The following is a 27,897-nucleotide window of genomic DNA, read 5'->3' on the forward strand; positions in this document are numbered from 1 at the left end:
GGAGCCTGGAAACCGCGCGCGAGCTCAGAGGGCGGGTGGAGATTGTGAACCGGGGGGAGCCTGGAAACCGCGCGCGAGCTCGGAGGACGGGGAGACGGTGGCCTCGTGGTAATGTCACTGGGCTAGAAACCCAGAGACCCTGTTCTGAGGATATGGGTTCAATTCAGTGAATAAATCTGGAATATAAACCTCGTCTCGGAAATAGTGATCATAAAACTATCATGGGTTGTTTTAAAACCTCATCTGGTTCACCTGCGCCCCTTCAGGGAAGGAAATCTGCCATCTTACATGTGACTCCAGACCCACAGTGAAGTGGTTCACTCTGAAACCGTCCGGCAAGCCACTCAGTTCCAGGGCTATTGCGGATGGGCAACGCCCGCATCCCATAATAGAATTTAAAAAACATGGTGGCTGTGGGACTGGCTTATGCAGGCAACTGCCTGTCACCATCTCGGGAGGGGAAGGGGGGTGGGGTGAATGGTTGGCCATATTGGTGAGGGAATTGTCATTTGTGGGAGAGAATTCCAAACTTTTCCCAGCCTTTGTGTCAACAATTGTTATCTCATTTCACGCTGAAAGACCTGGCCACAATTTTTAGACTATGTCCCTAGTCCACAACTCCCCAGTTAACAGAAATAACAGTCCGAGTTTCAGTCATCTCTCCTGATAATTTAATTTCAGGTATTACTGTGACTGGAAAAGTACCTGGATACACAAAGCCCTGCTCAGACCACACCTGGAGAACGGTGTTCATTTCTGGGCAGCACACCTCAGGAAGGATATATTGTCCTTGGAGGAAGTGCAGCACAGATTTGAATGAATGATACCTGGACTCCAAGAGTTAAATTGTGAGGAGAGATGATACAAAGTTGGGTTGTATTCCCTGGAATTTAGAAGATTAAGGGGTGATTTGATCAAAGTTTTCAAAATATTAATTGGAACTGATTGGATAGATAGAGAGAAACAATTTCCACCAGTTGGGGAATCTGGGACTGGGAGCATAGTGTAAACATGAGAGAGCCAGACCTTTCAGGAGTGAAGTTAACAAACACTTCTACACACAAAGGGAGGTAGAAGTGAGGAACTTTGTTCCACAAACAGCAGTTGATGTGGGATCAATGTTAATGTTAAATCTAACATTGAACGATCTTTGTTAACCAAAGGTGTTAATGGATATGGGGCAAAGGCAGGCATATAGGGTTAGATCACAGATAACCCATGATCTCATTTCACGGTGGAACAGACACGAGGGGCTAAACAGCCATCTCCTAGAATCATAGAAACTTACACCACAGAAAGAGGCCATTCAACCCTTTGTGCTTCTGCTGTCTCTTTGAAAGAGCAGTCATGTTTAGACCCACATACCCACACTCTGTTTGTAATCAGTAAGTTCCTCATTCTCAAATCCTTTTAAAATTCCTTATAGAATCAGGTTCCAGCACCTTTTCAGCTCAAGAGTTCCCGATCCTGACAACTCCCTGCTGGTGCAGAAACTGCTGAACTCGATGTTGAGTTCTGGAAGGTAGTAAAGTGTCGAATCAAAACATGAGCTGATGTTCCTCGAGCTCCCACTGAGCTTCATTGGAACAGTTCAGGGGGCAAAGGGCAGAGAGATCAGAGTGGGAGTGGGGCGGAGAATTAAAATGACAAGTGACTGGAAGCTCAGGGTCAAGCTCACAGACTGAACTGAGGTTGTTCAACAAAGTGATCACCCAATCTGTGTTTGAACTTTCCCATGTAGATGCAGACCACATGATTAGCACTGAATAAAGAAACTAAATAGAAAAAATTACAAGTAAATTACTGTTTGTTTTAGGCTGAAGAAAGAAGCTTTATTTGAAGAGTAAGGGTTACAAAGTAAAACAAGCCGATTTCCAGAATATTAAATCACCAGTCCAGTTATAGAGATTATTATCAGCAGAAACAAACTCAAACTATCAGAATGAACATGGTTCAGTCCTGAATGTGATTAACAGCAGAGTCCAACCCCTGGAGTCACTGCTGAACTCGCTGGTGTGTCAGCCGGTTGGATGATTTATTAAATCCCTTCTCACACGTGGAGCAGATGTCCGGCCTCTCCCCAGTGTGAACTCACTGCTGTGTGTCTTGGAGCTGATGGTTTTCCCCATGCACCAGCTGCTCTTGTCTTTCCAGGTGGTGTGGGTCATGGGTTTGGGAGATTCTTTCAAAAATTCTGGTTGAATTGCAGATCTATGAAATCCATCTCCTTTTCCCCTCCTCCACCTCTCTCTCTTCTCCCATAGAGGCCAGAGTCTTGTGTAGGCCCAAACCGGGTGGCAGGTTCCCTTCCCTGAAGGACATTGGTGAACCAGTTGGGTTTTTATGATAATCCAGCAGTTTTCATGGTCATTTTATCCTAGTGCTGCCTCCACAAATTATCAGATTCATTCAGCTCAATTTCACAGCCTGCCCTTGTGTTTTTGTGGGTTCTGTTTCATATTTCCTTGTTTGTTTTAAATTCATTTTACAGGGTATTAGAAAGATTTTCAGTCGGGAAAGTCAAAACCAAACATCACATCAAAATCTGCCAGAGTCGCTCGATTCATCAGGACCTGAATATTATCAGCCTTTGAACATGGAAGCAAAAAGTACTGTTCACACCAGGGAGAAACCCTGGAAATGTGGGGACTGTGGGAAGGGATTCAGATCCCCGTCTGAGCTGGAAACTCATCGACGCAATCACACCGGGGAGAGACCATTCATCTGCTCCGTGTGTGGGAAGGGATTCATTCAGTTAGTCTGTCTTCAGAGGCACCAGCGACTTCACACTGGGGAGAGGCCGTTCACCTGTTCTGTGTGTGGAAAAGGATTCACTCTCTCATCCCACCTGCTGAAACACCAGCAAGTTCACACTGACAAGAGAGAGTTTAAATGTCCCAACTGTGAAAAGAGCTTTAAAAACCCACACGGACTGAGGGTGCACCAGCACATTCACACCAGGTATGCACCATTCAGTTGCTCACAGTGTGGGAAGAGGTTCAGGACATCACCCCACCTTCTGACACACCAACGAGTTCACACTGACGAGAGACCTTTTAAATGTTCAGACTGTGGGAAGTGCTTCAAAACTCCTGGGGATCTGCAATATCATCAACGTATTCACACTGATGAGAGACCGTTCAGATGCTCTCACTGCGGGACTGGCTTCAGGCAATCATCTCACCTCACTACACACCAACGCACTCACACTGGGGAGAGGCCATTCACCTGCTCCAAGTGTGGGAAGGGATTCAGTCAGTCATCCAACCTGTTGACACACCAACAAGTTCACACTGAGGAGAGGCCATTCACCTGCTCTGAATGTGGAAAGGGATTCACACGATCATCCCACCTGCTGAGCCACCAGCGCATTCACACTGGGGAGAGGCCATTTACCTGCTCCAAGTGCGGGAAAGGATTCACACAATCATCAGCGCTGCTGACACACCAGCGAGTTCACACCGGGGAGAGACCCTTCACCTGCTCCATGTGTGGGAAGGGATTTAATCGATCATCCAACCTGGGGAAACACCAGCGAGTTCACATGTGACTGCACTGCTTTGATTCTGCTGCTGTTAATCAGATTAAGGAGTGAACCTTGTTAATTATGATATTGGGGAAGTGTTGATGCTGTTGTTGCTAACCACAGTATCTGGGCTGGAGTTGACAATTGTGAAGTGCCTTTCACAATCTCAGGACATCTCTGTGTGCAGTAAACCTCCACAAACAGCAATGTGATAATGACCAGAGATGATCTGTTTTTAGTGAGATTGTTTGAGGGTGAAATATTGGCCTCACAGGGGAGAACTCCCCTCCTCTCCTTCCAAACAGTGGCCATGGGATCCTTCACAGTCCATGTCCAAATGCAGCTACACCTGGACAATATCCAGATTTGGGCTGACAAGTGGCAAGTAACATTCACGCCACAGAAGTGTCAGGCAATGACCATCTCCAACAAGAGAGAATCCAACCATTGGCCCTTGATGTTCAAAGGCATTACCATCACTGAATCCCGCACGATCAACATCCTGGGGGTTACCATTGACCAGAAACTGAACTGGACCAGCCATATAAATACTGTGGCTACAAGAGCAGGTCAGAGGCTAGGAATCATGCATTGAGTAACTCACTTCCTGACTCCCCAAAGTCTGTCCACCATCTACAAGGCACAATTCAGGAGTGTGTTGGAATACACCCCACTTGCCTGGATGAGTGCAGCTCCCACAACACTCAAGAAACTTTACACCGTCCAGGACAAAGCAGTCTGCTTGATTGGCGCCACATCCTCAAACATTCACTCCCTCCATCACCGATGCACAGTAGCAGCAGTGTGTACCATCTGCAAAGTGCACTGCAAGAATTCACCAAGGCTCCTTCAACAGCACCTTTCAAACCCACAACCGCTACCATCTAGAAGGACAAGGGCAGCAGATAGATGGGAATACCACCACCTGGAAGTTCCCCTCCAAGTCACTCACTATCCTGACTTAGAAATATATCGCCGTTCTTCACTGTTGCTGGGTCAAAACCCTGGAACTCCCTTCCTAACAGCACTGTGACTGTACCTACACCACGTGGACTGCAGCAGTTCAAGAAGGCAGCTCACCACCACCTTCTCAAGGGCAACTAGGGATGGGCAATAAATGCTGGCCCAGCCAGCGAAGCCCATATCCCATGAATGAATGAACAAAAAACATCTAGAGTATTGTGTACAGTACTGTTCTCTTTATTTAGGAAAGATGTCAATGTGTTAGAAGCAGTTCAGAGAAGGTTTACTAGACTAATACCAGGAATGGGTGGGTTGTCTTATGAGGAAAGGCTTTTTTTTCATTTGTTCATGGGATGTGGGTGTCGCTGGCTGGGCCAGCATTTGTTGCCCATCCCTAATTGCCCTTGTTCAGAGGCATTTCAGAGTCAACCACATTGTTGTGGGTCTGGAGTCACATGCAGGCCAGACTTGGTAAGGATTGCACAGTAAAGGGCATTAGTGAACCAGATGGGTTTTTACAACAATCGGCAATGGTCATGGTCATCAACAGACTTTGAACTCCAGATGTTTTATTGGATTTAAATTCCAGTATCTGCCGTGGTAGGATTCAAACCCGAGTCCCCAGAGCATTACCCTGGGTCTCTGGAATACTAGTCAGAGACAATACCACTGTGCCACCGTCTCCCCTCCCACCAAGGTTTGGCTTGGACAGGTTAGGCTTGTATCCACTAGAATTTAGAAGAATAAGAGGTGACTTAATTGAAATGTTTAAGATCCTGAGGGGTCTTGACATGGTGGATGTGGAGAGGATGTTTCCTCCTGTCGGAGAATCTAGAACTAGGGGTCACTGTTTAAAAATAAGGGGTTGTTCATTTAAGACAAAGATGAGGAGAAATTTTTTTCCCTCAGAGGGCTGTGAGTCTTTAGAACTCACCATTAGAGATATAAATTAGCCACGTGGGTCAAAAAATCAAAGGGGTTGTTTGTACGGTAAAAGACAGTTAATTTACATTTCTGTTTGGACCATCCTTGGTATATCACATCATGTAGATAGGCTGTGGGGGTTAGGAAAGTTCTTTGGTTTAATTTACCCTCTGTGTGTGGCCATCTTGGTGATGCAACAGAGAGTGGGTGGGGCTTCATGGTCTCAGTGACCATGAGAGAAAATGATGAATTCATTGATTACATTATCACTCTCCACACAGGGACTTGAGAACAGAACCCAGCCAGATTAGAGAGAGGGATAAACTGGGAGTGAGGAGAGGAATGGTGGAGATGGTATGATGGGTTTGGCAGGATGACCATATCTCATGGAGAAAATTAAGGGACAACCTGCCATGGGAGTCCGTATGAGTGGGTGGGAGGGTCTTGGTTGGGATGCTGCCAGAGCTGGTGAGGCGCAGAGGAATGGGGTGAATTGGCTGACAGAGCTGTTGGAGCACAGAAACAGTAAGGCACAGTGTTCTGCATGAGGCATGACCACAAAGGTCCAATTTAAGGGACAAACAGTGTTCTGGCACCAGGAAGCCCAGGACAGCTGAACACAGGACAATTTTGTAAAATCCTGTACGTTTGGTCACCCTGCATTTTGGATTCCAGCACAGGGAGGAGGAAGAGTGTGTGGGATGAGGATTTACCGCCTTGCAGGAACAAGAGAGGAAACCAGGTTCCATAGAAACCAAAATTGTCTGTTTAGAATTTCTATCCTGTCTTTACAGTGATGAGTTTTGTAAACTCCTTTTCCAGGATATTAGAACGGGTTTTACAGGCAGGAGGCTCATACGGAACACCACAGCATGATCTGACAGAGTCACTCGATTCATCAGGACCTGAAGATCATCAGCCTTTCAATGTGGATGGAGAAATGTTTGTCTGTTCTGCCTGTGGGGAAATGTTTCAATCATCAGTATGACTGGAAAATCACCAAGACATGCACACCTGAGTGAGAGTGTTCCAGTGTACTGACTGTGGAAAGAGCTTTAGTTACACAGCCTGAATAAAGATCACACCATTCACAGTGGGGAGAAACCATACACATGTTCTGTGTGTGGACGAGGCTTCAACTGATTGTCCAATCTGAAGAGACACAAGGACACCGGCACCATGGAGAAACCATGGAACTGGGAGGAATGTGGTAAAGGATTCAATTCTTCATCCAGGCTGGAAATTCATCAATGCATTCACAATGGGGAAAAGCCATTCAGTTGTTCCGTGTGTGGGATGGGATTCACTCGGTCATCCGGCCTTCGGTCACACCAGCGAGTTCACACTGAGAAGAAGCCATTCAGCTGCACAACCTGTGGAGAGGGGTTCAAGTCTTCATCCATCCTCACTGAACACCAGCGGATTGACACGGGTGGGAAACCATTCACTTGCTTCGTGTGTGGGAGTTGTTGCAAGGATATGCTTTTGCTTCAGTGACTGGAAGCCAGTGTCCTGTGGCGTACCACAGGGATCTGTGCTGCGACCCTTATTATTTGTCATTTATATAAACGATATAGATGACTATGTGGGGGGTAGGATTAGTAAGTTTGTGGATGACACAAAGATTGGCCGGGTAGTTAACAGTGAGGTTGAATGTCTTGGGCTACAGGAAGATATAGATGGGATGGTGAAATGGGCAGATAAGTGGCAGATGGAATTTAACCCTGACAAGTGTGAGGTGATACACTTTGGAAGGAGTAATTTGACAAGGAAGTATTCAATGAACGGCATGACACTAGGGAGTTCTGAGGCGTATGTGTCCATAGATGTCTGAAGGTGGAGGGGCATGTTAGTGGGGTGGTGAAAAAGGCATATGGGACACTTGCCTTTATCAATCGAGGCATAGATTACAAAAGTAGGGAGGTCATGTTGGAGTTGTATAGAACCTTGGTGAGGCCACAGCTGGAGTACTGTGTGCAGTTCTGGTCACCACATTATAGGAAGGATGTGATTGCACTGGAGGGGGTGCAGAGGAGATTCACCAGGATGTTGCCTGGGATGAAACATTTAAGTTATGAAGGGAGGTTGGATAGACTTGGGTTGTTTTCGTTGGAGCAGAGAAGACTGAGGGGCGACCTGATCGAGGTGTACAAGATTATGAGGGGCATGGACAGGGTGGATAGGAAGCAGCTATTCCATTTAGTTGAAGGGTCAGTCATGAGGGGACATAAGTTCAAGGTGAGGGGCAGGAGGTTTAGTGGGGAATGAGAGGAAAAACATTTTTACCCAGAGGGTGATGACTGTCTGGAATGCACTGCCTGGGAGGGTGGTGGAGGCGGGTTGCCTCACATCCTTTAAAGAGCACTTGGCACATCATAACATTCAAGACGATGGGCCAAGTGCTGGTAAATGGGATTAGGTAGGTAGGTCAGGTGTTTCTCACGTGTCGGTGCAGACTCGATGGGCCGAAAGGCCTCTTCCGTACTGTGTGATTCTGTGGGGGAAGGGATTCACTGGTGTATTCGCCCTCCAGTAACACCACCGAATGCACATGAAGGAGAAGCCATTCAGCTGTACTGCTGCGTCAGCTGCAGAAAGAGTTTCAGGCAGTCAACCGACCTCAGTGAACACCAACGTACTCACACTGCGGAGAAGCCATTCACCTACTCCATGTGTGGAAGGGATTTCCTTGGTCATCCCAACTGCTGACACATCAGCGAGTTCACATTGGGGACAGACTGTTCACCTGCTCCTTGTGTGGGAAGGGATTCCCTTGGTTATCCCAACTGCTGACACATCAGCGAGTTCACACCGGGGACAGACCGTTCACCTGCTCCTTGTGTGTGTCGGGATTCACTCAGTCACAACACCTACTGAGATACGAGCGGGTTCACCTGTGATTACAGGGGTTGGATTCTGCTGTTTTTCTTGCTGTTAATCACACCCAGGATCGATAGTCTGACAATAATTGGTTTGTTTCTGCTGATGTTAACCAAACTGTAACTGGCTAAAGTTTAATATTCTGGAAATGTCACTGATTTTCAGGGCTGCATTGTCCCTTTTTAAAAGCTTCATCTGTGATCTTTCCCCTTAGTACGAGAACTCTCAATAGGAGCTAATTTACAATAAAATTCTGAACTTTTACTTCAATCTTAAATTGATCTTTGATGCAAACTCTACAGTTCAGTGTTTGAAAGGTTCCACTGATTAACATCTCCAATTAGAAAGTGCTGATTAACCCTTGCTGACAATTCTTACTGACTTCCACATTCTTCACAGTGACACCTCCATTATGAAGTTAAATTATGAATGAACAGCAATTAAAATGGTGAAATATTTTACAGGCAGATCAATAAAAGCTTCATCAATCAACATTGATATTGATGAAGTTTGGAAGTCGCTGATTCAATCATTTCTGACACAGCAGCAGCAACATTTGGTAAAGGTGGAACCCACACAAAGACTGGTTTGAGACCGACTCAGCAGAGATGACATCTGTCATTGAAGCAAAAAGCAAAGCCCACCTGATGCACAACATAAAGCCAACAGCCAAATACTGTGTGCAGTTCTGGTCACCATATGAATTTAAGGGGAGGTGGTGGAGTGGTATTGTCACTGGACTCGTGTTCCAGAGACCCAGGGTAATGGGGATGCGGGTTTGAATCCCACCATGGCAGATGGTGGAATTTGAATTCAAATATCTGGAATTAGAAGTCCAATGATGACCATGAAACCATTGTCATAAAAACCCATCTGGTTCACTGATGCCCTTTAGGAAAGGAAATCTGTCATCCTCACTTGGTCTGGCCTACATATGACTCCAGACCCATAGCAACTCTTAAAAATGCTCTCTAACAAGGGCAATTAGGGATTGGCAATAAATGCATGGGTTTATATGTCATGAGAACGCACACACCAAACAAACTGGGTCTCTTTTCTTTTGAAATAAGACGTGTGAGGGCTGAGCTAATCATTTAAAACGATGAAAGGTTTTGATAGAGAGGATACAGGGAGAATGTTTACTCTTGTGGAGAAAAGCGTAACTAGACACCATCAATATAAGATTGTCACCAAGAATCCAATAGGGAATTCAGAAGAAACTTCTTCACCCACAGATGGAGTGAGTGAAGTGAATAGTATCAAAGTACTTATGGGGAGGCTGGACAAACATATGAGGGAGAAGGGGATATTGGGTTACGGTGATAAATTTGGAAGTGGAAAGATGGGAGGAGGCTCGAGTGGAACATAAACACCGAAATGGACTGGATGGGCCGAATGGTCTGTTTCTGTGCTGTATGTCAATGTAATCCTATCTAAGGCTTCAACTGATTGTCCAACCTGGAGAGACACAAGGACACCCACAACAGGGAGAAACCATGGAAATGCGGGGACTGTGGGAAGGGATTCAGCTCTCCATCCCAGCTGGAAACTCATTGGCTCAGTCACACTGGGGAGAGACTGTTCCCCTGCACCATGTGGAGGAAGGGATTCACCGAATCATCCAGCTTCCAGAAACGCCAGCACACTCACAGAGGAGAAACTGTGAAACTTACACTGTGTGTGGGAAGAGATTCACTCAGTCACCCATTCTCCAGATACAGTCTGTAAGAATTCTGTTCTTTCTTTGTCTGTGTATTTATATAGTCTGTCAGAGTTGTGTTCTTTCTTTGCCTGTGTGTTGATCTGCAGGGTAGAGTCTGTGGGGGTGATGTCATGCTTTGAACCGGCTTGTCCTAGTTTGGAACTGAGAGATGGTGGAAGTGCAGAAGTTCTATGTAATCACAGAGGAATGTGTGTGCTCTCAACAACAGGCGAACGCTGTTCAGATGAACACACCTGTGATTGGACAAGAGCCACATAATTGTGTAGTGAAATGTACATGGACAGTTCTGATTGGTGGCCTCAGGGGAGCCAGTTGGGTGGGGGGTGGTGGGGGTTTCCAGCATAAAAACAGTCCTCTCAAGGGGTTTGATGCAGTGGAGAAAAGAACAAAGGGAAGAAGACAAAGAAATAAGAAAAAAGCCAGAAAGCTGGAAACTCCACACGAAAACCAGAAGCTACGGGGAAAGAAGTGCGCTCTGCTATCCAGATACGACATGGGAAGTATAGAGCTCACATTATTCTGTTATCACTGCTTGAACTTTACCTTTAGTCCAGAAGTTTGTCCTGCCTTTCTCTTAATAAAGCTGCTCCATAACTGAACTTTATTGTCACATCCGATCCTGTTGTAAGTAAGGAGTTCAATCCCTACAACCCGCAAGTTCACATCAAGGAGATTCTGTCCATATGCTCCATTTGTAGGAAAGGATTCACTTGTGTGTCCAGCCTCACTGCCCATCAAGTTGTTCACTCTGATAAGAGACCTTTTAATTGTTATCATTGTGTGAAGAGTTTTAAAAGCTCTAAAGATCTGATGAAATACCAACTCACTCACACTGAAGAGAACCCATTCACCTGCACTGACTGTGGGAAGAAATTCACTACTCACTCAACCTGCGGACACACCAATCACCCTGCCAATGGAAACAATTTCTACCAATGTAAATGAAAACTCCTAAAAAATAATCATTTCCACACCTCTATTAAATCAGTCCTTAACCTTTTCTGCTCTAAAGAGAACAATTCCAGCTTCTCCAGTTTCTCCACGTAACTGAAACCTCTCATCCCTGATACTATTCTGGTAAGTTTTCTCTGTACTCCAAGGCCTAGACATCTTTCCCAAAGTGTGGTGCTCAGAATTGAGCACAAGACTACAGCTGATCAGTGATTTATAAAGATTTAGGATAACTGCCCTGCTTTTCCACTCCATGTCCCCATTAGTAAACCAAGGTTCCCATTATATTTTTATAAACAATTGATCAACATGTCCTGACGGATTCAAAGGTTTGTGTCCATACACTCCCAGGTAACTCTGTTCCTGCATTCTGTTTAAAATTGTACCATTTAGTTTATACTGCCTCTCCTCATTCGTCCTTCCAAATGCATCATTGACTGTGAATCACTTTGAGATGTTCTGAGGATGTGAAAGGTGCTAAGTGAACACGAGAACTTTCTTTCTTTTACAGCTGATTAAAAGTTGTAGATTTTGATCCAAAGATTAAATTGAGATTGATATTCAAAGTTAACTACTTTACTGTAGACAAAATCTAACTGGGAGTCAGTGAATTAAGAGGAAAGATCCCAAACAACGGTTCTTCAAGGTACACTGCAGGCCCGGCAGCTCAATCAGCTCCACTCTCAGCTCAGGAGACCTCAACAACTCCACAAACTGTCCACAGGGGAATTCTCCTGGTGCAGTGGGACCAATATTCGTGCTTTAACTATCACCACCAAAAAAAACTGAATTAATCAGTCACTGGTCTGATTGCTGTTTGTGGAATCTTACTGTGCACAAACTGGCTGTCGTGAATCAGTAACTGGTATCTATATAACACGATTAATGTAATAAAACATCCCAAGTGCTTCAGAGGAATTTCATAAAGAAAAAAATTGGCACTGAGTTACATAGGACATTATTAATGTAGATGGCCAAAACCTTGATTGGAGAGGTAGATTTTAACAAGCATCTTTAATCAGGAGAGAGAGCTGGAGGAGCGGAGTGGGTTAGGGAGGGAATTTTATGCCTGGGTACAGCTACTAATGGTGGAATAATTAAAATCAGGATGTTGAAGGTCCCAGAATAAGAGGAGAGCAGATATCTCAAAGGGTGTGAGGCTGGAGATTACAAAGATTGGGAGGGATGGGGCCATAGAAGAATTTGAAAACAAGGCTACAATTTTAAAATTAGGATTTGGTCAAAACCAAGTTTTAACCAGTGGCCAATGTAGAGCAGAGAACACAGGAGTGATGGGTGAATGGGAATTGGCGTGAGAAAGCACATGGGCAGCAGAGTTTTGGACAAGCTCACGTTTCCAGGTGGGGGTGGGGTGAATGTGAGAGTCTGGTCAGGAATGTATTGCAATCGTCAAGTCTAAAGGTAACACAGGCATGGATGAGGGTTTCAGCAGCAGATGAGCTGGGGTGGGGTGGAGACAGGTGACGATAGGGAGATTGAAATATCTGGTATTAGTGATGGTGTGGATATGTGGTCAGAAACTCATCTTGGGGTCAAATCTGACACCAAGATTGTGAAGAGTCTGGTTCAGCCTCAGACAGTTCCCAGGGAGAGGGATGGACTCAGTAGTTAAGGAACGGAATTTGTAGCGGTGAATGAAGACAATGACTTTGGTCTTTCCAATTTTTAATTGCAGAAATTTCTGCTCATCCAGTACTGGATGTCAGATAAGCAGTTTGATAATTTAGTAACAGTGGAGGAATGGAGAGGGATGGTAGTGAGGTAGAGCTGGGCGTTGTCAGTGTACATGTGAAAACTAACACGGTGCTTTAGGATGATGTTGCCTAGTAGCAGCCTGTAGATGAGAAATAGGAGGGTCCAAGGATAGATCCTTGGGGGACACCAAGTACAAGGACTTTGCAGAGGAAATGGAGGTTGGAGATGGGGTGGTAGTTTGCTAGGACTGTGGAGTCAAGAGTTGGTTTCCCTCAGAATGGTGACGATGGTGCATTTCAAGGTGAGGGTGGCAGTACCAGGAGAGAGAGAGAAAAATTAACAATATCAGCTAACATGGGCAAGTTGGATGGTCAGCAGTTTAATGAGAATAGGGTCGAGGGATTTGGATGCAGATTTCATGGACAAGATGAGCTCTGACAGGGATTGACAGGAGGTAGAAGAGAAACTGGAGAAAGATGCAATTTCAGGGCTTGGTCTGTAGAGGAACTGTAGAGACCGTTAGGCCCGGTGGGTTTGTGGGAAAGAGGGAAGCAGCAGAGGCAGCTGATCAGATTGTCTCAATCTTAGTGACAAAGAAGCTCCATGAGCTCCTCACACTTGTTGTTGGGAGTGAGGATGGAGGAGGCTGGGTAGAGCCCTTCAGAAGGAACTAACTTGTATTCAAGATACTCAAAAGATACGACAGGCTGTGTGTTCAACACAAAGCTGATTTATTTAATTATTGCCAGAATAATATCCCCGCTAACTGGGCTGGAGTTTATTAACAGCAGCAGAAACAGACCCCAATGAACATGATTCAGTCCTGAATGTGATTAACAGCAAAACCCATCACTGTAGAAACTTGTGAACTTGCTGGTGCTTTAGCAGCGTGAATGAAGTTGTGAATCCTTTCCCACACTCAGAGCAGGTGTATGGCCTCTCCCCGGTGTGAATTCGCTGGTGATTCAGCAGGGTGGATAACTGAGTGAATCCCTTCCTACATTCCATGCAGGTGAATGGCCTCTCCCCAGTGTGAATTCGCTGGTGCACAGTGAGCTGTTCTGATCGCCTGAATCCAGTCCCACAATGAGAGCACCTGAATGGTCTCTCCTCAGTATGAACACGTTGATGGGACATCAGTTCCCCAGAACTTTTAAAGCACTTCTCGCAGTCCGGGCATTTGAAAGGTCTCTCCTCAGTGTGAACTCGCTGGTGTGTCAGCAGGTGGGATGACTGAGTGAATCCCTTCCCACACTCGGAGCAGGTAAATGGCCTCGCCCCAGTGTGATCTCGCTGGTGTTTCAGCAGGCTGGATGACTGAGTGAATCCCTTCCCACACATATAGCAGGTGAACGGCCTCTCCCCAGTGTGACTGCGTCGATGAGTTTCCAGGTCAGACGGGTAATTGAATCTCTTCCCACAATCCCCACATTTCCACGGTTTCTCCCCAGTGTGACTGCGCTTGTGTCTTGACAGGCCAGATGATTGTCTGAAGCCTCGTCCACACACAGAACACGTGTACTGTTTCTCCGCGATGTGAACGGTGCTCTTTCCTTTCATGTTCAAAGGCTGATGCTTTCCAGTTATGATAAATTGGGCGACTGTCAGCTCCTGATGTGATGTTTGGCTTGAGGTTCACAACTGAAAGTGATTTAAAACAGAAAAAAGGGGATGAGAGAGAACCCACAAAAACACAAAGGCAAGTTGTGAAATTGAGCTGAATCAATCTGGTAATTTGTGGGGCCAGCACAAGGAAGAAGTGACCACGAAAACTGCTGGATTGTCATAAAAACCCAACTGCTTCAGGGAAGGGAACCTGTCACCCAGAGTGGACCTACACAAAACACTGGCCTCTATGGGAGGAGAGAGGGAGAGGAAGAGAGAGAGAGAGGTGGAACAGGCAGGGGGTCAAGCAGAGGGAACAAACCCAGAACCTACTAAAAGGACCAGGGTATCAGGTGTATGTGAACACCATCACCTCCAAGTTCCCCTCCAAGTCACTCATCGTCCTGACTAGGCTGACATCCAGTACTGGATTAACAGAAATTTCCTCCACTTAAGTACCGGGAAGACTAAAGCCTTTGTCTTCGGTCCCCACTACAAACTTCACTCCTTCGCCACCGACTCCATCCCTCTCCCTGCCAACTGTCTTGAGGCTGAACTAGGCTGTTCACAACCATGGCAGAATATTTCACCCCAAGCAAGATAAGCTTTCAGCCACGAATCCACATTATCACCAAGACCGCCCATTTCCACCTCAGTAACATCGTCTGACTCTGTCCTCATCTCAGTTCATGTGCCGTTGAAACCGTCATCCATTCCTTTGTTACCCCTAGACTTAACTATCCTGACACACTCCCCACTGGTCTCTCACATTCAACCTCTCTGTGACCTTGAGGTCACGCAAAACTCTGCTGCCCGTGTGTTTACTCACACCAAGCCTTGTTCACCCGTCCTCCCATTGCTGACTGACCTACAAAGGCTCCTGTTTAAGAAGCACCAAAATTTAAAAAATTCTCACCCTTATTTTCCTCCATGGTTGTATTCTTCCCCATCTCTGTAATCTCCTCCAGACAGTCAATCCTGCAAGATCAAAAACAAAAATACCTGGAAAAACTCAGCAGGTCTGACAGCATCTGCAGAGAGGTTGCACCCATCTAATTCAGGCGTTTATGATTGGTGGCCGTCCTTTCAGTTGCCTCGGCCCCAAACTCTGGAATTTCATCCTTAAACCTCTCCCCTTTGCTAACTCACTCTCATCCTTTAAGATAATCCTCAAAACCTACCTCTTTGGCCAGACACCTGCTGCCCTGCTCCCTCACAACAACTTATGTAGCTCAGTTCAAATGTTTCTTTATAACATTTTTGTGAAATGTCTTGGAAAGTTTTATTACGTTAAAGGCACAATATAAATACAAATTATTAGAACATAAGAAATAAGAGCAGGAGTAGGCCATTCGGCCCGTCAGCCTGTCCAGCCATTCAATAAAATCATGGCTGCTCTGCCCCAGGCCTCAACTACTTATTCGTGCCAGTTCTTCATAGCCCTCAACTCCTCAATATTTCAAAAATCTATCTACCTCCTCTTTAAATCCTTTCAGTGATCTAGTCTCTGCAACTCTCTGGAGTAGAGAATTCCAGACATTCATTACCCTCTGAGAGATGAAATTCCTTCGCATCTCAGTTTTAAATGAGTGTCCCCTTATTCTGTAACTATATCCCCTAGTTCGAGATTCTCCCACTAATGGAAACATCTTCTCAACATCTACCCTGACAAGCCCCCTCAGAACTTTTATGTTTCAGTAAGATCACACCCCACTGACTTGGATGTATATCTCTGCTTCTTCATCATTGCTGGGTCAAAATCGTGTAACTACTCACCTAAAAGCTTCATGAGATCACCTTCATCACACGGACCGCAGAGGTAAGAAGGTCAAACATCATCTTCTCCATGAGCAACTGGGCATTGGTAATATATGCTGCTGGCCTTTTAGTGATGTCCAAATCGCAAGAATAAATTTTTTAAAATATGTATATATTCCAAAAACAATACTCTTTTATATTGTACGGACAGCGTTTGTTTAATAACCAGATCTCCCCTATTATCTGCCTCCCTTGATAATTTCAGATTGAAATTGCTGGGTCCAACTGAGTTCCAAAATCCTCAGGGTTAAATCCAGCAGCTTCTCCTCCATTTCCCCTCCAGCTCAAACTGATGCAAATAAGACTTTAAAAAGGGAATTGGATAAAAATCTAAGGAGAAAAAAAATTGCTGAAGAAAGGACAGGGGCGTGGGACTAGATGATCTGTCCTTGCAGAGAACCAGAACAAGCACAAAGGATCAAATGGCCTCCGTCTGTATTGTAATCATTCAATGATTCTCTGATTCTATTAAAAAGGACCAACACTGGAGGCTGAGGACCAACTTCTGAACCAATGCCTACCTGGCAACAAACTGGCTCATAATGTGTGTTTATAGACTCGGTTCTGTGAGCAATGCTTGCAATAAAAAGAACACAAAATACTGAAGCTGCTGGAAATCTGAAATAAAAAGAGCAAATGCTGGAAATACTCAATAGATCAGGCAGTATCTGTGGACAAAGCAAAATAGTTAATGTTTCAGGTTGTGCAGAATGAATAACGGGGAATAAAAATGATGTAGAATTTGGTGGTCAATATAAGCTTAGAAACGGAAATGAAATGGGCCAAAGTGCAGGAAAAGAGAATTTCTGACTGAAAAATATGGTAGGAAGATAAAGCTGGTAAGCAAAATATAAAATACCAAATAGAGCTAAAATACACCCAATACTGGAGGCAGAGGATGTTAGAGAATGGAAGAGAGGTGATCTGGAAGGGCAGAGGTGAAACAGAGCAATAGATGGATTCAGATCCACAGAACGGGAGCTGCACAGCCCGAGAGCCATGAAACTCTCACAGATAACAAAGTACAGCACTAAGAGTTCTAAATGGTAGCTGAATGGTCCAAAATACTCACCTCTGAAACAATTTCACTGTTTTCAATATTAAAATCTCCTGCTGGAGACTGCAGCTGGAAAGATATCAGAAGCACTGGAGTCAAAGAAAAATCTCCCAGTTGAGGAAATACCCAGGGAGTGGGGTGATGTCACTGAGCAATTGTCGATGTGTGATGACATCACAGACACGAACACTGAACATCTGGGTCTGTGCAAACCAGTGATCACCACATATTATGAAGGATGTGAGGGTCCTTGAGAGGGTGAAGAGGAGATTTACCAGAATGGTTCCAGGGGTGTGAATTTTATTTGCAACGTTAGGTTGGAGAAACTGGGACTGTTCTCCTTGGACCAAAGGGGATTGAGGGGAGATTTGATAGAGGTGTACAAGTTTATAATAGGTTTAGGTAAGGTGGATAAAGAAAAACTGTTCCCATTATCTGATTGTGAAAAGGTTATCTATCGCTCCCTCCGCGCCCTCCCCCCCCCCCTCCCCCCTCCCTCCCCTCGCCCCTTTACCGATTGCGGATCCGAGAAAGAAGCATCGCTCACTCTCGCCATTACCCTCACTGCGCATGCTTCTATCACAAGACGAGCCCCGCCCCACATTCACTCCGATTCGTTGGAAGACCGCACCAGCTCGGTCCTCCTGCCCCGCCCCTAGTTTCTATTGGTCCAGAGCAGCCGTCAATCACCCGGGCATTATGACGGTTTCAAACGCTGAGGGCGGCCACGGACTCAGCCTGACTTGCTGATTCTTGGCAGCATTTTCTGTTTGAGAATTAGAGCTAGAGATGGATGGTCAGTTCCCCTCTGTCCCCGGGGGGATTCACACTCATTTCCCCAGTGCAGTGATTATCACGTTTACTTTACATGAGAAAGTCCCCGGTTCAATCCCGTCTCTGAAGAAGTCATAGGACACGAAACGTAAACTCTCATTCTCTCCCCACAGATACTGTTAGACCTGCTGAGTTTTTCCTTCGTTTTCTGTTTCAGATTTCCAGCATCCGCAGTATTTTGCTTTTATCAATCCCGGCTGGAAGCTTTGTGTTTAACATTGTTAATGGTGAGGAATTAAAAATGAGTTTAGTTTCATGTTGTCTCATTCTTTAAACGTTCTTTCTTCACCTTTAAACAGGTAACGGAAAGTGAGAGTAAACTGATCCACAGCGACCCAAAAACAAGACGCTGGAAATCCGACCTCAAAACAGAAAATGTTGGAAACACTCAGCAAACAATGGAGAGGGAAACAGAGCGAATTTTTCAGGTCACTGAACTTTTATCCAAACTGGGAGAACTATGTTTACCAACAAGTACATAGTCGGAGATAAGAGAAGCAGAGAGCAGGAAAGAAAAACGGTCCTGTGATAGGATGGAAAGCTGGAGATTAAATGACAAAGGGGATGATGGTGCAAGGCAAAATTGGGCGATAATGATATAAGCAAACAAACCAATGGAACAAGTGAACAAATAAAAGACAAGTCCAGAGGAAGTAAAAATCGTAACAGCAGAACAATTAGCATCAGCTACTGTGCGGAAAAAAGGGAGCAGTGGTTATGATATGAAATTGTTAAAATGAATGTTGAGTCCAGAAGGTCGTGAAGTGGCCAATCAATAACAAGGTGCTGTTCCTCGAGTTTCCTTTGAGGTTTATTAGAAGAGTGCAGGAGGCTGAGGGCAGAGGTCAGACCTGAAGTGAGGTGGCGAATTAAAATAGTAAATGACCGGAAGGTCACAGACTCACAGACTGGTGATGTTCTACAAAGCAATCATCCAATCCAGATTTAGTCTCCTCAGTGTAGAGGAGACCGCATTATGAGCAGGTAACACAATACTAAATTACAAGAAGACATAATAAATCACTGTGCCACTTGGAAAGTGTGTTTGGGGTCCTGGAATGTAAGAAGTGGGAGGTGAAAGTGTGGGTGCTGCATCTGCTGTGTTTGCATAGAAATGATTCACACTGATGTTCATAAGAGCACAAGAAATAGGAGCAGGTGTAGACCATACAGCCCCTTGAGCCTCTGAACCATTAAATGATTAACCTTAGCCCCACTTTCCCACCCTATCCCCAAATATATTGATTCCCCGAGTATCCAAATCTTCATGGATTTGCATTTTGAATATACTCAAAGTGGAGAATGATAGATTCAATTCATTTTTAATCTGGAAAATGCATACAGAAGGTGCACATGAATCGCAAGTGCTCCCTATCACTGCTTGGCAATCATATTAACTGAACTTTCATCTGGCTTATGTCACCCCACTGAAATCCTGTCTTTCTCTGACATGTTATTCTTCATATCATAACTGATGGATCAAGAGTTAAACAGCCCACCATCCCACTGTAAGGGGAAGAGGCAACTTTGTGGATGCTCCATAATGTTACAGACTGGCTCGTTGGATCTGCTCATTCCATCCTATCTTATATTCAGCTAAGGATTAAAAGGCTGCAACATACAGGCATTTGGGGACAATAGTGAGTTTACTGCTCAGGTTAGCTTCATATATAAAATGGATCTGGAAGAACTGGAGAAGATGCAAGGCAAAATTACTAGAATGATGCCAGAACTGGCAGGTTACACCCAACAAGAAAAATTGGATAGGCTGTAAATGGTTTCTCTGGAAAAGAGAGTAAAGGATGACCTGAACATTTAAGATTATGAAAGGGTTTGATAGGGTAGACAAGTGAGAGATGTTTCCAGTTACGGACAGATGACAATAAATATCAGTTTGTCACTGATAAATCTAAGTACAGTTCTAGAGCAACCAGAGATAAAAACAGAAACTGCTGGAAATACTCACAATATCAGTGGAAGGAGAAAGGGAGTTAATACTTCAGGTCTGTGCAGTTCTGATGAAAGCTCATCTGCCTGAAATGTAAACTCTGTTTCTCTCTCCACAGATGCTATCAGATCTACAGAGTATTTCCAGAATTTTCTAATGTTAATTCAAAGCTGATGCATCCACAGTATTTTGCTTTTCTTTAACTGGAGAACGCTAAGAACGTGGAACTTATTACCAGGAGCATTTGGGATTCGTGTCTGAGCTGGAAACTCATAGGTAAAATCCCCCCGTGGAGATAAGATACTTTGCCATATGAATGTGGAAATGGATTCACTCAGTCATCCCATTTACTGACACAACAGCACAGTCACACCGGAGGGAGACCACTCAGACACTTCCCGTGTGTGAAGGGATTTGCTCAGTTAAGCCACTGGTTAACATTCCAGCTTTAAAACCTAAAGGCACTTTCATGTCAGTGCTTTCATGTTGGTGAGGGGCAGTTTAACTATTCTGTCTATGGGGGAAAAAGCACTTTTATACCTCACCTGCTGAGACCCCGGTGAGTTCACACCTAACTGTAGGTGTTTGTTCTGCTTTTAATCACACCCAGTACAAAACTATGTTAGAGGGCCTGTGGTCTTTAGTTGCTGCATCAATTAATTTAATACATTGGTATCGTGGCCCAATGGCTCCAATCGTAATCGAATCGCACAACTTTATGTTCCATCAACTATCGATCTTCAATGGCAAGGATCTTACCCAGCATTCGCTGCGAGTATGAATGTGCTCTGTCCTCATTACAGGGGCTCCTCGCGCCTTACGATCCGAGCATGCGCAGTGCGGCTGTCACTGGAACTGCAAGGAACGGATAGGAAGTGATCGAGTGCAGTTGAGTAATGGAGCTGGTGGCTGGGTGAGGAGGATTAGAACCATCGATGTGGGCGGGGATGCTTCATAAGTACTCAGTGTAGACCTGAAGCCCGAAATAAAAACTTATCGATCCCGCCTTGGCACCGAACGGAGTATAAGCAATGGGACTCCTCCTGCTCGTAGGCCTGGTTTGCCGGCCGCCATCTTTGTGGGGGGCAATGTGCAGCACTGCGTGTGCGCGCCCGCTTATTTATTGGGGGTGATCCTGGACCAGGAGCAGAGGAAGGGTTGCCATCCCATCACAGATTCACAGAATTGTTACGGCACAAAGGAGGCCATTCAGCCCATCATGTCTGTACCGGCTCTCAAAATGAGCTTTACAACAGTGCCATTCTCCTTTTCCCTGTACCCTTGCATATTGTTTCTATTTAAATAATCATCCAATGTCCTCTTGAATGCCTCAATTGAAGCTGTCTCCACCACACTTCCAGGCAGTGCATTCCAGACTCGAACCACTCACTGTGTGAAAAAGTTTTTTTTCTCACATCACATTTGCCTTTTTTAGCAAATCACTTTAAATCTTTGCCGTCTTGTTCTCCATTGTTTTCCGAGCAGGAACAGTTTCTCCCTTTCTACTCTATCCAACCCCCTCATGAGTTTGAGCATCTCTATCAAAACTCCTCTTAGCCTTCTCCTCTCCAAGGAGAACAGTCCCAACCTCTCCAATCTATCTTCATAACTGAAGTTTCTCATCCCTGGAACCATTCTTGTAAACCTCTTCCACACACTCTCCAATGCGTTCATTTCGTTCCTATCGTGTGATGCCCAGAACTGTACACAATACTCCAGCTGAAGTCTAACTAGTGTCTTATATAAGTTCAGCATAACCTCCTTGGAGTCTCCAGGAATTGAAGATGAATCCCCAGGACACTGCCGTGTGCAACCCTGGAGAAAAATCATCAGGACATTAAAAAATATATTTTTTTGTAATTTTCTTTGAACATTTCTCTTTAACAGATATAAAAATATTGAAAATTGGATAAAGGCTGTTTGGCTGACAGTCAATCATCATCCAATTGGATAATGAGACTTTTTGATTTCCAATTAGTGTGTGAGGCTGTGTGTAAAGGATGGATGTGTGGGGGCAGGTCATGTGATTAAACCTCCAGGGATACATTTAATCAGAGTTGTAACCCTAGAGGAGAGAATGCTGTGAATTTCTATCCTGGACTGACGGTGATGATTTCTGTAAACTTACAGGGTACTGGAAGTGAAGGATTGACAAACAGGAAATTCAAACCAAACATCACATCAAGATCTGACAGAGGCACTCACGTCATCAGAACCTGAATATCAGCAGCATCTGAATGTGGAAGGTAAAAGGTTTGTTCCCTCTGTGGGAGAAGATGTCAGGTATCAATGTGACTGGAAAAGCACTGAGACACACAAACCCTGGTGAGAGCACACCTGGAGAATTACGTTCAGTTCTGAGCAACAAACAACAGGAAGGATAGAATGGACTTGGAGGGAGTGTAACACATTTACCTGAGTGATATCTGAACTCCATGGTTTAAATTACAAGGTGAGATTACACAAAAGAGTCAGAGAGTTATTATGGCATAGAGGAGGCCATTAGGCCCATTGAGTCCATGCCAGGTCTCTACTGCAATCCAGTCAGTCCCATTCCCCTGCTCTATCCCTGTATCCTTGCAGGTTTATTTCCCTCAAGTGCCTATCCAATTTACTTTTGAGATCATTCATCATGTCCATTTCCACCACCCTCATAGGCAGCAAGTTCCAGCTCATTACACTCACTGTGTAAAAATGTTTTCCCTCAGAAGCCCCTCAATCTCTTACTCAAATCCTTAAATCCGTGTCCATGAGTCCTTGAGTGATCAGCTGATGGGAATAGCCTTTCTTATTCTACCTTATCTAAACCTGTCATAATCTTGTACACCTCTATCAATCTCCCCTCAACCTCCTTTGCAGGAACCATTCTGGTAAATCTCCTCTGCACTTTTCTCAATGACCTTCACATCCTTCCTAAAGTGAGGTGACCAGAACTGGATGCAATTCTCAAATTGTGGCTTAACCAGAACTTTATAAAGATTCAGCATAACTTCCCTGTTTGTGTACTCAACGCCACTATTCATGGAGCTCAAGATCCAATTTATTTTAACCAGCTACTCTCTTAATATGTCCTGTCACCTTCAAAGATCTCTGCACATGAACCCGCAGGTCCCTCTGTCCCTGCTCACTCTTTAGAACTGTGCCTTTCATTATATATTGACTCTCTCTATCCATTCTGCCAGAACACATCACTCACTGTGAGGATCGTGATCCCTGAATTTAGAAGATTAAGAGGTGATTGGATCAAAGTTTTCAGTATATTAATTGTAACTGTCAGGGTGGATAGAGAGGAACTATTTCCACTGGTTGGGGAATCTAGGACGAGTGAGCGGAGTCTAAACATAGAATCAGGTTCCAGCACCTTTTCAGGTAGACAGTTCCCAATCCTGACAATCCTGATCCTGTTGGTGTAGAAACTGCTGAACTCGATATTGAGTCTGGAAGGTTATAAAGTGCCGAATCGAAAGATGAGCTGCTGTTCCTCGAGCTCCCACTGAGCTTCATTGGAACAGTTCAGGAGGCCAAGGAGAGAGAGGTCAGAGTGGGAGTGGGGCGGAGAATTAAAATGACAAATGACCGGAAGTTCAGGGTCAAGGTCACAGACAAAATGGAGGTTGTTCCAAAAAGTGATCACCCTCATTGTCGAGCAGATCACTTCGTGAGCAGTGAAGACAATAACTAAATTGCAAGAAGTACAAGCAAATTTCTGTTTGGTTTCGTCTTGCAAAACCTTGAGAATAGCCCAAAGAAAGATACTTGCTTTTAAGAACAAAGGTTACAAAACAAAGCCTCTTCCCAGTGTGAACTCGCTGGTGTGTCTTGGACGTGATGGTTTTCCCATGCACCAGCCGCTCTTGCTCTTCTAGAAGATGGGGTGCTGGGTTTGGGACATGATGTCAAAATTTTCATGTATCAAGTCCATTTCCGTTGCCCACTCCTCCACCTCTCTCTCTTTCTCCTCCCATAGAGGCCAGGCTCTTGTGTAGCTCCAGCCCACCTGGCAGGTTCCGTTCCCTGAAGGACATTAGTGAACCAGTTGGGTTTTTATGACAATCCAGCAGTTTTCATGGTCACTTTTCCCTGGTGCCGGCCCCACAAATGACCAGATTCATTCAGCTCAATTTCACAACCTGCCCTTGTGTTTTTGTGGGTTCTCTCTCACTCCCTTTTATCTATTTTAAATCAATTTCACAGGGTATTAGAAGGGGAGGATTTGCAGTCGGGAAACTGAAACCAAACATCACATCAGAATCTGATGGAGTCTCCCAATTTATCAGGACGGGAATGTCATCAGCCTTGAAACATGGAAGGAAAAAGCACCGTTCACTCTGGTGAGAAACCCTATAAATGTGGGGACTGTGGGAAGGGGTTCAATTACTTGTCTCGGTTGGAAACGCATCGGCGCAGTCACACTGGGGAGCGGCCGTTTACCTGCTCTGCGTGTGGGAAGGGATTCACTCAGTCATCCAACCTGCTGCAACACCAACGAGTTTACACTGGGGAGAGGCCATTAAGGTGCTCTCACTGCGGGACTCGCTTCAGGCGATCGGGTGACCTCACCACACACCAGCAAGTTCACACCAGGGAGAGGTTGTTCACCTGCTCCGTGTGTGGGCAGGGATTCAATCATTTTTCTGTCCTGTGGACACACCAAAGAGTTCACACTGACGAGGGAGAGTTTAAATGCTGTAACTGTGAAAAGAGCTTTAAAAGCCCACGTTCACTGAAGGAACACCAGCACATTCACACCGGTTCCATGCCGTTCAGCTGCTCTGAGTGTGGGAAGAGGTTCAGGGGATCCTCCACCCTGCTGAAACACCAATGCACTCACATTGGGGAGAGGCCGTTCAGCTGCTCCGAGTGTGGGAAGGGATTCACTCCGTCATCCAATCTGTTGAGGCATTGGCACGTTCACTCAGTCGAGAGACCTTTTAAATGTCCAGACTGTGGGAAGTGCTTTAAAAGGTCTGAGAAACTGATGTCCCATCAATGTGTTCACACTGACGAGAGACCGTTCACGTGCTCTCACTGCGGGATGGGGTTCAGGCGAGCAGGCGACCTCACTGCACACCAGCGAGTTCACACTGGGGAGAGGCTGTTCACCTGCTCGGAGTGTGGGAAGGGATTCACTCGTTTATCTCATCTCACTACACTTCACCTTGTTCACACAGATACGAGACCTTTTCAATGTTCTGACTGTGAGAAGCACTTTAAAAGCAGAAATGATCTGATGAAATATCAGCAAATTCACACTGGGGAGAGGCCGTTCACCTGCTCTGTGTGTGAGAAGAGATTCACTTGTTCATTCAACCTGCTGAAACATCAGCGAATTCACAGGTGATTACAGGGGTTGGATTCTGCTGTTGTTGCTGCTGTTAATCACACCTGGACTAAACCATGTCCATTCTGACAGTTGGGGTTGATCTCTAATGTCAGTTGCCCAGTTTAGGCTTAGCGTGTACCCACACCGTCTCTCAATCCTATGTGAATAAACTATCATATCCTCAAACCTCGTTTTCAATGTAAATCACTCAGAAACTGTCTTGAACTAAAGATGAACAATAAACAGATCACAGTGCAGTCCTGCAGCTCTATATTGATGGGAGAAAGTCTGTTCTGTAACTCGAGGATGAGGCTCGGTAAGCTCTGAATGTTTGTAATCACAAGTAGGCTCGAGCTGTTTGTGAGACGGGCTGATCAAAGCTGTTAACTTGTCAGATATTGAAGGAATTACTCTGAAAATAAACTCACCAATTGATAACCTCAGACTCTGCTCCCTGCTGTAATGAATACTCAACAATGTGGTAAATTAGCTAAAACCAATGGAGTTAGCTCTTGTCACATTCTTGACAAATTATAGACCAATTAGCCATTTCCAACAACTTGGCTAAGGTGGGCTTACAACATCTTTTAAGTGTAAAAATGAAGGTTTCGAGAAGCCATTTTGTTGGCATGTTATCTGTGTATCGAATGATGGAGGGTTACCCTCACTTCACATTTTCGGCCTGATCAACCGAGGAACATTGAGAAGTCTGTTTAATTGTTAAAGTTAAACATTCTCCTCTTACTGTTAACTGAAACTTTGAATTAATCTTTCTAACTTGTTACCTTTCCACCTTTTAATGGTTAATACATCTTTTGAAATGACCATTTAAAGTGTTCATTCCTGCCAGATGGTTGAGTCCTGTAGAACCTGATGATTTCATTCACGATTGGGGATTTATTGCAAACAACCTGTACCCCATAAATCAATTTAGAATCCCGAAGAAAAGATTGAAAATCCCATTCTGTTCGAGACAGACTCCTTAACAAGTTCTTTAATGAGATTAAATTGGTTCATTGGTGGTTAATCAGATGGTTAATTGGTGGTGAGTTAATTAGCGCTTTGAAAATCACAAACTGTCTCAGAGGCAGCGGATCCAGTGCCTCTGACCAGGAAAGTAATTTTCAAGTCGCACAAGTCCCAGTTCCCACCCTCGTCAGGAAGTGAAAATCCAACCCCAGCTCTCAAAATGAACATAGTTCAAACCTGGATGTGATTCACAGCAGCAATAACAGCAGAATCCAACCCTTGTTGTCAAATGTGAAACTTCTGGTGTCTCTTCAGGTTAGATGAAAAAGTGAATCTCTTCCTACAGACAGGGCAGTTGAAAGGCCTCTCCCCAGTGTGAACTCGTTGGTGTCTGTGCAGGTTATGCGTCCGAGTGAATCTCTTCCCACACACACAACAGGTGAATAGCCTCTCCCCAGTGTGAACTTGCTGGTGTTTCAGCAAATTTATTGGTCCTTTGAAACTCGTCTCACAGTCAGAGCATTTAAACAATCTCTGATCACTGTGAACAAGTTGATGTGTCAGCAGAGCAGATGACTGAGTGAAGCCTTTCCCACACACAGAGCAGGTGAACGGCCTCTCCCCAGTGTGAACCCGCTGGTGGGTCCCCAGGTTAGATGAGCTCATGAAAATCTTCCCGCGTACGGAACAGCTGAACGGCCTCACCCCACTGTGAACACGCTGGTGTGTCAGACGATTTGATAACTGCGTGAAACCCTTCCCACAATCTATGCAGGCGAACGGCCTCTCCCCAGTGTGAATACGCCGATGAATTTCCAGCTGGGATGGGGAAATGAATCCAGCTCCACAGTCGCCACATTTCCACGGTTTCTCCGTGGTGCGGGTCTCCTTGTGTCTCTCCAGGTTGGATCCTTGTCCAAACACACAGACACATGTACGGCTTCTCCCCACTGTAAATGCTGTAATTTTTTCAGGTTGCGTAACTAGCTAAAGCTCTTTGCATAGTCAGTGCACTGGAACACTCTCACCGGTGTGAGTGTGTCTCGGTGCTTTTCCAGTCATATAGATGAGTGATTTTTTTTTTCTACAGTCAGAATAGGCAAATATTTCTCCTTCCACATTCAAAGGCTGATAATATTCAGCTCCTGTTGAATCAAGTGACTGTTAGATCTTGATGTGATGTTTTGTTTGAGTTACCAGTCTATAAATTCTCCCTTCTGATGCCCTGTAAGCAGAGGTTTCAAAAGTCCTCATTGTAAAGCACAGCATAGAAATTCAGAACAGTTAATTTTAGTTTCAAAGAAACATTTTTTCCTCTCTTGTTCCCCCAAAGCTGTAAATCCCCGTCCCACACACTCTCCCTCCTCCCTGGGCTGAAATTCAAATAAAGTGTTGGATAATTCTCTGTATCCTTTTAATAAATTCTACAACTGGAGATTATGTTTTTCAAGGGGCCATTTGTGAACAGTTTCCCAAACACAGATCAGATTCCTCATTGATTTGAGCCCAAAGTGTAACCTCTTATTTATTGTCCCCCCTCCCCCATCCTCTGATGTGAACCATCCTCCACTCGCTGACCCAGGATGGCGGCCGTTAACCTGGGCCTGTTCCCAGGAGGGAGAAGCTCCGCAGCTGCAAACCAGGAGCTGACAATTATTCC

At 44.9% G+C, this 27,897-nt stretch overlaps 4 protein-coding genes across 7 annotated transcripts in view; 3 read left to right on the forward strand and 1 right to left on the reverse strand.

Annotated features, from left to right (window-relative positions):
• LOC144697884 (uncharacterized) overlaps positions 1–4,207 on the forward strand; it is a 52,007-nt gene extending 47,800 nt beyond the window's left edge. The window contains exon 5 of the mRNA XM_078569851.1: positions 2,600–4,207. Within this exon, the coding sequence (XP_078425977.1) occupies positions 2,600–3,550 (951 nt within the window). The 3' untranslated portion in view covers positions 3,551–4,207. The remainder of the gene's footprint in view (positions 1–2,599) is intronic.
• A 1,402-nt stretch (positions 4,208–5,609) lies between these two features.
• Positions 5,610–8,563, forward strand: LOC144697349 (uncharacterized). Its single transcript, XM_078569341.1, has one exon. The coding sequence runs from the start codon at positions 6,593–6,595 to the stop codon at positions 6,908–6,910; it is 318 nt and encodes a 105-aa protein (XP_078425467.1). The 5' UTR covers positions 5,610–6,592; the 3' UTR covers positions 6,911–8,563.
• A 4,834-nt stretch (positions 8,564–13,397) lies between these two features.
• Positions 13,398–17,735, reverse strand: LOC144697623 (uncharacterized). Of its 4 annotated transcripts, none has more exons than XM_078569658.1 (4): positions 17,678–17,735; positions 16,065–16,170; positions 15,205–15,266; positions 13,398–14,324 (listed from the first exon to the last, which is right to left on the reverse strand). In XM_078569658.1, the coding sequence occupies exon 4, from the start codon at positions 14,241–14,243 to the stop codon at positions 13,533–13,535; it is 711 nt and encodes a 236-aa protein (XP_078425784.1). In that variant the 5' UTR covers positions 14,244–14,324; positions 15,205–15,266; positions 16,065–16,170; positions 17,678–17,735; the 3' UTR covers positions 13,398–13,532. The 4 variants fall into 4 exon arrangements, with proteins under 4 accessions (XP_078425784.1, XP_078425783.1, XP_078425782.1 ...); XM_078569657.1 differs by lacking the exon at positions 17,678–17,735 and adding an exon at positions 17,179–17,637; XM_078569656.1 differs by lacking the exon at positions 17,678–17,735 and adding an exon at positions 17,179–17,298 and having other exon boundaries at positions 15,205–16,170.
• A 3,051-nt stretch (positions 17,736–20,786) lies between these two features.
• LOC144697885 (uncharacterized) lies at positions 20,787–26,616 on the forward strand. Its single transcript, XM_078569852.1, has 4 exons — positions 20,787–20,858; positions 22,076–22,198; positions 24,140–24,733; positions 26,553–26,616. Exons 3-4 carry the CDS (start codon positions 24,249–24,251, stop codon positions 26,614–26,616), a joined length of 549 nt encoding a protein of 182 aa, XP_078425978.1. The 5' UTR covers positions 20,787–20,858; positions 22,076–22,198; positions 24,140–24,248.
• The last annotated feature ends 1,281 nt before the right edge of the window (positions 26,617–27,897 follow it).

Source organism: Cetorhinus maximus, chromosome 23 (assembly GCF_964194155.1).
Source record: "Cetorhinus maximus chromosome 23, sCetMax3.hap1.1, whole genome shotgun sequence".
In the NCBI taxonomy this organism is placed as follows: domain Eukaryota; kingdom Metazoa; phylum Chordata; class Chondrichthyes; order Lamniformes; family Cetorhinidae; genus Cetorhinus; species Cetorhinus maximus.

Coding starts and splice junctions, on each gene's coding strand:
- LOC144697349 (XM_078569341.1), top strand. CDS start 6,593: ATGGAGAAACCATGGAACTGGGAGGAATGTGGTAAAGGATTCAATTCT.
- LOC144697623 (XM_078569658.1), bottom strand. CDS start 14,243: ATGAAAGGAAAGAGCACCGTTCACATCGCGGAGAAACAGTACACGTGT.
- LOC144697885 (XM_078569852.1), top strand. CDS start 24,249: ATGGAAGGAAAAAGCACCGTTCACTCTGGTGAGAAACCCTATAAATGT. Junction 24,734..26,552: donor TGCTCTGAGTGTGGGAAGAG/GTTCAGGGGATC, acceptor GTGTCTCTTCAG/GTTAGATGAAAAAGTGAATC.